General features: G+C 40.6%; 1 protein-coding gene across 1 annotated transcript in view; it reads left to right on the forward strand.

Moving 5' to 3' along the window:
• The window catches only part of ARMH3 (armadillo like helical domain containing 3), a 261984-nt gene that overhangs the window by 222434 nt on the left and 30324 nt on the right, over positions 1–9226 (forward strand). The window contains 1 exon segment of the mRNA XM_042780830.1: positions 2253–2331. Within this exon segment, the coding sequence (XP_042636764.1) occupies positions 2253–2331 (79 nt within the window).

Consider the following 9226-nt stretch of genomic DNA (forward strand, 5'->3'; position numbering starts at 1 on the left):
CGACTGGTACAGCATGTGATCCGTAGCTTATATGACTAGAGACCAGAAGAACTAGAAGGTGCCTGGCTACTGTTGTCAACCACTTGGAAAGGAAGATCCTGGATAGAGAGGAAGAACATTGTGGAACAAAACTCAAAATCATTTGGCAAAAAAAAAGTGGGATCAGGTTTGCTGGTCTGATAGAGCCTGGTAGAACCATTGAGACTATGGTGCCCCAGCTGCCCTTCAGGTCTGGAATTGAACCCACACCTGTGGCTTCCAGCCAACAAAAGATAGGCATATGAGCTGAACATGTACCTGAGGTAGATACACTCCTTGGAGAGAACAATCATGGGAGAAAGAAGGGCTGTTTATGCACAGGGAGACAGCTCAGTGGGCAGGAGTGCATGGAGGGATGGACACAGGGAATAAATGGGTGACTGTCGGAAGGAAGTGGGAGGGGAACTATAAAAGAAAAAAAAAGATGTAGTCATTCTTTTAACAAGTATTTATTGTATGGCTGTGATGTACTGTCCCCACGTACTGTGTAGGTGTATGCGCTTAGGTGTAGGTGTATGCGCTTAGGTGTAGGTATCACTTTTCTCCTCTGGTAACACATGCAGCTCCCAAAAGTCCTTCAGAATAATAAGTGACCAGTCAGGATTCCCAACAGGATTTTTATTTATGTTATTTATTTATTTATTTACTTACTTACATTTCTTCTGGCTTACATTTCTATTACTTGAATTAGATGAAATGGTTCTATAAGTCTTTATTATCAGTGCTATATTTAAAGAAAATACTGATTTCTTTATTGTGCTATCTTAAGTGCACACACACGTTTGATAAACTTTTTATTTAGGGATAATTTAGATTTACAGAAAAGTTGAAAAGGTAGTACACAGAGTTCCCCTGTAACTCCTCACCTAATTTTCCCCCTTCTCACATTGCCATGATATATTTATCAAATCTAAGAAACTGGCCCTGCTGCATTGCTGTGACCTAAACTCTAGGTTTTATTTGGATTTCCCAGTTTTCCCATTAACATCCTTTCTGTTCTAGGATCCAGTCCAAGGTACCACACTGTGTTTGGTTGTGATATCCCAGTGGCCTCTAGTTTGTTTTTTTATGACTTTGACATTCTTGAGGAGTACTAGCCAAGTACTAGCCGTGTATCCTGTAGAGTATCTGGGTTTGTCAGATGTTTTTCTCATGATTAGACTGGGGTTATAGGTTTTTGGAAAGAATACAACAGAGAAGTGCTCTTCTCATCACATCATACCAGGAGTTATTTGATACCCACATGACATCACTGGTGAGGTAAACCTTCATCACATGGTTAAGATAGTGTTTGCTAGGTTTCTGTAAAGTTACTATTTTCCCTTCTGCTATTCTGTATGGAAAAAAGTTACTAGATTTGTGGGGGTAGAGAATTAAACTTCGTCTTCTATGGGGGGAGTATATATACATATTATTTGAAATTCTTCTATAACAAAGATCTGTGTTTTCTCCCCATTTATTTATTTGTTTAATAATTTCTTTCTATCAGTATGGACTTTTGCCAAACCTTGGTTATTTAACTCTGAAACCAGTGCTCTTTCTGCTACACCAGGCAAAAAATAACAAGAACCTATAAAAGGCACTGGTTTCAGAGAAATTTATTCCACGTTTCAGAGACCTTGAAGAGGTAGATTTGATAAGACTTGCTGACCTTGGAGTGGTGGAGAGGGAATGTTTAAAATGACACTCAAGTTCTCCTTTGAGTGGCTGGAAATAAAATTTTAGTTTGAAACATATTTACTAATAGATAAGAAGATTGGCTCTAGGCTTTAATGGCACTCAGCTTCTTCAGAGACTGTATTTAGCGTACATTTCACCCAGCTTCCTGGAGAGCCCAGATGACTCAAGTCAGAGCAGAGAAAACTACTTTTCACTCTGATAGAAAGATTAGGGCCCCTTAGTAGGTAGCCCCCCGATATCCTGGGTCCTGTTTCTTGTCTAAAGGACTCTTGGTTTTGGTTTTGGTTTTTTGGTTGTGGATTTCTCCCCTAGTTCATTTGCAGAGCAGAAATACTTGATTCTGTTCTCTGACAAATTACTAAATCCATTCCATTTCAGAGTTTTCAGTTCACCCCAGTTTGTGACTTCCTTGTGTTCAATAAGAGGACATTTTCTCTCTGACACTCAGCCTATGCTCCAGTCTCTAAACCTTGTATTAAATGATTGCCTCTTCTTCCATCTGGTGCTATATTAATGTTAATTCTTTGTTTCAGAGCCATCATCAACCACTTTAACCCCAAAATTGAGTCCTATGCTGCTGTGAATCACATATCCCAGCTGTCAGAGGAACAGGTAAGCTTCTATGCTCCCTAGAGTGACCCCAATCTGGTTAGGATTAAGCAATTGCCTTTTCTCTGATGGCACTGAGATTCTGTGACTGAGACTGCTGGGGGGTAGCAAGAGCCAGGCTGCTGGGAGAGATTAGTATAGGATTGGCTGATAGTGCATTAAATGGGGAGTGATGGCTTCTACTTCTGTGCCACCTGATGGGCTCATTTAATTATACAAAAGATAATGTAGGTGAAATTTGGTGAACTATTATTTTATAGTGGATGATAAGGCATTTCTTTTTTTAATTTTAGGCAGACAGTCATTTTGATTTTTGAAAATAAGAAATGAGAACTTAGAAATGGATGAAACTGCCAATTAGAAAAACCCTGAGTTCAGCTAATTTGAGGCAGTTTGGCTCAATTTAAAGCATGAGCCCTCATCGGGACAGATTTTCTTTAGTAATTGAATTCCCTTTGCCTTGAGCAGTTATTTCTGAGCAGGTTTTTCTATGGTATGGGTTGAGTTGGAGATGCAGATACAGTGATGTGTTTGTTTTCTTTCCTGGAGTCTGGCCTGATTTCCCCTTCTCCCACAGCGCCTGCACTTGGCTCTGCGTTATGTAAAAGTGCAAATGGGACTTCAGCATGGCTTGGGGTTCAAGTTGATATTTCAGAATGAGACTCTGAATCCTGTTTTTAAAAGCACAAAATGAAACATGATATTCACATAGTCCCCTCCCTTCCCTTCCAACTCCCCAGTTAGAGGGGCTAGAGTATTCATGAGCTGAGGGTACAAGCATTGATTCTAAAACCAGTAAGGAGACCACATATGCTCTGCTTTCCTTTTTTTTTTTTTTTTTTTGCCAGTGCATCTCATTGTAACCCTTCTCTGAGCCCTTTGCTGGCAACGCCAGCCAACCAACTATGGTGTGACCATGTGTTCCAGTGTTCCTAAATGCTATCCAGCTTGCCCAATGAGGCACCAAGCCTTTTGCCTAACAGATAAGCTTCTCATTATTCCCACCACTGGCTCTTTGCTCAACCAGATGGATAGGACTCTATTAGTCTATCAGTTGTTCCCTTTGTGACATATTTGTTCTCTTTTGTGAGGCCAGCTGTGAGAATCCATTTTCACATTTAAAACTGTTTTTATAAATGGCTTTCATTTGCCTGTCTTCTCTTCTGCCTATGGAGCAGTCCTGAGTCCTGTTCTTTGATGCCACTGCTTTCTGTGAGGTGCTCAGAGAGACTGCCTTTTGCCTGGTGGGCCAGTTCAGATCAATTTCACTATATTATTTTTATGCCAAAAGAATTCAACATCTTAAGTTATATAGAGTGAGAGAAAGGGTGACTTCCTACCGTAGTGAGTTCTAGTTAGTCTGAAGGCTTAAAAAGAAAAAAAAAAGAGGAAGAGACATTTTCTCTGTCAGCCACATGCAGTGTTCATCCCCCAGCAGCTTGGGAAGGTCAGGCTGAAATCATTCTCCAGCAGGAGCAGCCGCAGACCAATAATAAAAATCCATTCTGGCGCATGAGGCAATCTGGAAAGGATGATTAGCAAGCACGTGTCTTCACCCTCCTCCAACTTGTTTCAAAGTTAAATGAAACGATGAAAGTGCTGCTCCTGAAGAGTCCACAAGCCAAAGATGAGACAATTTTAATGGAAAAGAAGAGCATTCATTCTTATGTAAGAATGGAAAGGGACAGCAGCCGTTAAAGATTTATTCAGTTAGTTAATAAATAATTACATGCCTGCTGTATACAAGATGTGGTCCTGGGTAGTGGGGATTAATGGTGGATAACCTAAGTCTAGCCCTTACTCTCATGGAGTTCTTATACAGTCATTGCCTCTTTTAACAATCTTTTTCACTTGGGGAGTGGAGGAGGTTGATACTATTCTGGGACCCTTTTCAAAACTGCCCTCAAAATAGTTGCTGCTTCTGTTCCCTAACTGACTTTGAAGGGCGTTAAATGACAGCCTTCGGGTGTACTTGGTTTTATTCTCACCACTCTGGGATTAGAGATAGTTGACTGCTTTGCTAATCTCCCAAATGTGTTAGAGCACTTCTGTCCCTTCACTTCTAAACATTAGTGCTCATGCCACTTAATCATAAGAGTCTTCACAGCTTCTCAAAGAGCTGGCTTTTAAATGCAATAGGGCCCTGCACTTGGTAGCAACAGACTAAGTAGAAAACATCAAGAACTTAATCCTCAAGTAGATTCTAAAGTACTCCTAAAATAAAATGTAAAGACCATGAATAGGAGTTTATTTCGTTTAGTAAGTTACCACACAAGACAGAGGGCTTGTTTAGATCTGCCTGCCAAGCCTGCCATTTCCTTTGACAAGAGATTTGTGAATTCTTGGGTTTTGACCACCCATACACCTTCCAGCTTCTGTTTGAGGCATTTCAAGGTGATGCTTGTATGTCCATTATTGCTTATTTAACAGAGTATGATCTCTTATACTGAGTTTCTTTTCAGATGTCTAAAAGATAGATAGGAGCTCTGGTGATGTAGTACCTAAGGCATTTGACTGCTAACCAGAAGGCTGGTGGTTCAAACCCACCAGCCATTCCTCAGAAGGAAGACCAGGCAATCTACTTCTGTAGAGATACTGAATCTGTTAAATGTTCATTAGCTTCATGGAGGGCAAACATTTTAATTAGCTAATACCATCAATTGATAAACTGCATGAGTTTTTTTAGTGTATATGCAGGTGTCCTGTTTGTCTGGGGCTGATAGCGAAACTTACTCATTTTGACCTCTTTTTGTATTTTACATACCTTTATAAATAAAAATTATGAAAAAGATACAATGTGCTTTCCTAAGAACTGTGAAACTACCCCAGTGTATCCCCTACTATGAGTCGAATCGACTTGACTGCAGTGAGTTTGTTTTTTTAGGTTTTAGGGATTTTTTTGTTTGTTTGTTTGGCTCATCTCTAGTACATCTTAAAAAATTACCCCTTCTCAGCTGAGACGTAGCTCCTTTCTCCCCACTATGGCTTTCTGGTAAGCACCTATCCCTGGTGGAGCTGTTTGCTATGCCCAGGCAAACTTGGTCATCCGGGAATAAGGAGTCCCAAGAAGAGGAAACTACAAAGTCCAGTCGGAAGGTTTAGAACGCACAGCAGCCTGAGTGGTTTCTGACTTAGGGAGCTTTGAGGCTACTTTGATCCCTTTCATTTTCCAAGGCTGCTTTTTCTGGCTGAGTTGTGTTCACCTCCTCCAGCCCTCTCCATTCAAGGAGGACCACAAATAGTGCCACCTCAGTGCATCACCCTTGTATGTAAACCTTCCTAAATTTGATGTCTAACCTCTCCCCTACTGGTGGTCAGCCCTGTGGTTTTCATTCCCTCAGGAAAATGAGTAAGTCACACAGTTAGGGATTGAACTTTGTTTCCCCAAAATGTGTACTGGAATCCTAATTGCCTGTACCTGTGGGTATAATCCTGTTTGGGGGACAGAGTTATCTTTGTTATGTTCATGAGGCCATATCATTGTAGGGTATGTCCTAACCCTTAATCAACTTCTGAGTTACAGAAAAAGGGCATTAGACCCAGAAGAAAGCAGGCACAAATGGGAGGTGGAGTGGGATGGGGACAGATAGATGCTGCATGAAGATTGCCAAGGAACCGAGGAACACTGTGGCTGCAGAAGCTGAGACAAGGATCTTCCCATAGAGACCCTTCCCCCGTAGCCATTGCCCTGAATTTGCACTTCCAGCCTCTTAAACCGAGAAAATAAATTTTTGTTCTTTAAACCCACAATTTATGGTATTTGTGTCACAGCAGCACTAAGAAGCTAAGATTCTGGTTTCACAGAGGGACCCAGTGACCACTCTGCCTGTTGTAGTAAGTAAACGTGGATGGCAGGCATTGAAGAGCGATCTCGACTCCGGATGAAGGCTTAGGTCCTGTTGCCTTGAGGACATTGTGTCGTAATGAGGCAGTGCTCCCTTTAAAAAGAAAAGAAAGGGGACTCCTGGTAAGGTAGAGGAGTAGGCAGACATGCGACACAGACCCCCTTCAACAAAGGAAAGAAAAACCAATTGACAGAGATACAGAAGATAATCCTAGAGCCTTGGGCTTTGAAAGGAACTATACAGAAGTGGATTAGGCACCAACTGGTAGAAAAATCTGAAAAAACCTGTGAGTATAGAGACGATCGGAGCTGTGGACTGTCAGCTACTCTGACGGGACCAGCAGCCTGAGTATTTCCAAGTGGTGCTAGGACCTGAGAATTGACCTAAAGATCAGTCCTGGTCACCAAGGGCTGCAGGGACGACTGTGCTGATGGCCTATGACTAGGAAGGGAAACAGCAAGGAGGGAGACAACCTGTGCTGTTGGCTTTCTGCTGTCCAGAGGACACAGCCATTTTGATTGTTTACACATGGTGGCCATTTGGGATATTTAAAGTGACCAAGGGTGCAGCCATTTTGAATCTTTACAAGTAGCAACCATTTTGGATTTTAAAGTGATAGCATTCTCATTTGGATTCCAGGGACCTAAGAATAGGCTGTTTGCCAAGGCTGTCAGGGACATACAAGCATACAAGAGGCTGACAACAGGAAAGGAGACAGGTGGTGACTGTATAAGTGCTGTCAACTAATGAATAGAGGAACACAGCATAGTACCCTGTTTGTGTAGATAACATACAAACAAAACAAAGTAAACAAAAATCGTGGGCAAGTCACCCCAACGTACAATCACCAATTAAATATAAACACAAAAATGTCACAGTGCCTCAGAGACAACAGAGCATTACAGTCTACACAAAGAAGCAAGATAAAGCAGGAGAAACAAGGGACCAAGATACAGACCCAAAACACATCCCTGAGGAAGACACAGCATTGGAACTCCCTGATAAGGAATTCAAAAGAATTATATTTAGGTATCTTCAATGAATTGAGAGACAAATCAAGGAAAACACTGACAAAATTGAGGAAAACAGAGAAACCCTACAACAGTTTTGAAAGACAATATAAGAACAAAATGACAAAATAAATGAAAAACTAGAAATGTACAAAATCTAGTTTTAATCCAGAAGATTAATACTAAAGTTTCAGAAATAGATAAGACATTGAACAGGCAAAGGAGCAGAATTGAATCAATGGAAGACAGAATTAGTGAAATTGAAGGCAAATACCTGAACACTTCTTTGGAAAGGGATAAATCAGAAAAAAAGATCAAAACAAAGTGAAAAAAACCTAAGGTTCATGTGGGATACCATTAAAAGGAATAACCTACATGTAATCGGAATTCCAGAACAGGAAGAGACACATAAAACCACAGAAAAAACTGTTGAATATTTGTTGGAAGAGAATCTTCCTGGTATGGTGAAAGATGAGAATATATCCATTCAGGAAGTCCAGTGAACTCCAAACAGGATAGACCCCCCCAAAAAAATCACCAAGACGTATCATCATCAAACTCACCAAAACCAAAGACAAAGAATCGTGAGCAGCATGGGAAAAACAAAAAGTTACCTACAAGGGGCAACCAATAAGACTAAGCTTGGATTTCTCAGCAGAAACCATGCATGTGAGAAGACAATGGGATGATATGTATAAAGAAAAAGAAAAATTTCCAACCAAGAATTATGTACCCAGCAAAATTGTCCCTCAAATATGATAGTGAAATTAGGACATTTCCAGATAAGCAGAAATTAAGGGAATTTGTTAAAACCAGAGCAACCTTCAAGAGATGCTAAGGGGAACCCTTTGGACAGAGAAGCAACAACAGCCAACAACAACTGACCATTAACACACAGGATGATACAACCCAGAAACCAACCCAGGTATGGAAGTGTCCAAAGGAACTAAGCCTACAAGATTGTAAACAGGGACCCAGAGATATCAACTGACAAATGAGGACAACTGCAAACCACAGGGAAAACACTGTGTCTTTACAGAACTTCTAGATGGTAGGGAAGTCAAGACAACTAAGAACGGATTGTTCTTAACTTGGGAAGAAAACTATAAATCACAGGGTAACCTCAAAGAAAAATGATAAACCTTCACATCAAAATAAAAAAGAGGACCTGCACAGATATTTAGCAAATACTAAAACAATAGCAATAAAGGAAGTGATAACATGACTCATAAACAAAACAAGCTCAGCATAGAAAATTATATAGAACAAAGAAATCGACACCACGAAAAAGCACATAACAAAAATGACAGCAACAAATTCATATTTGCTGATAATTACATGTCTGGCAAAGAACTTATCTCTAAGACTTACAGAAAACTCCAGTGCCTCAACAACAAAGGAATTAACAATCCAATTGAAAAATGGGCAAAAGACATGAAAAGACACTTCACTGAGGAGGATATTCAGGTGGCCAGCTAATACATGAAGAGATGCTCACAATCATTGGCCATCAGAGAGATGCACATCAAAGCAATAGTAAGATACTGTCTCACCCTAGCACTGATGGCAAGGTTCAACGGGACAGAAAATAACAAATGCTGGTGGGGATGTGGAGAGACTGGGACTCTCGTACACGGCTGGTGGGACTGTGAAGTGATACAACCACTGTGGAAAGCAATATGGCGATTCCTTAATACCATTTGACCCAGCAATCCCATTACTAGGTATATATCCTAGAGAGGTGAGAGCCAGGACAGGAACGGATACATGCACACTGACATTCGTCGCAGCACTATTTACAATAGCCAAAAGATGGAAGCAACCTATGTGCCCATCAGCAGAAGACTGGATGAGCAAACTATGGTACATACACATAATAGAATGCTATGCAGCACTAAAGAATAATGTAGAGTCTGCAGAACACCACATAATATGGATGAACTTGGAAGACATTATGCTGAGAGAAATAAGTCAATCACAGAAGGACAAATATAGTATTAGTTTGTTGTTGTGGAGGGTCAAGGAAAGGTTTATATATGGAGG

This window comes from Orycteropus afer, unplaced genomic scaffold (assembly GCF_000298275.1).
Source record: "Orycteropus afer afer isolate SDZICR_OR568_19922 unplaced genomic scaffold, OryAfe1.0 scaffold00064, whole genome shotgun sequence".
Classification (NCBI taxonomy): Eukaryota; Metazoa; Chordata; class Mammalia; order Tubulidentata; family Orycteropodidae; genus Orycteropus; species Orycteropus afer.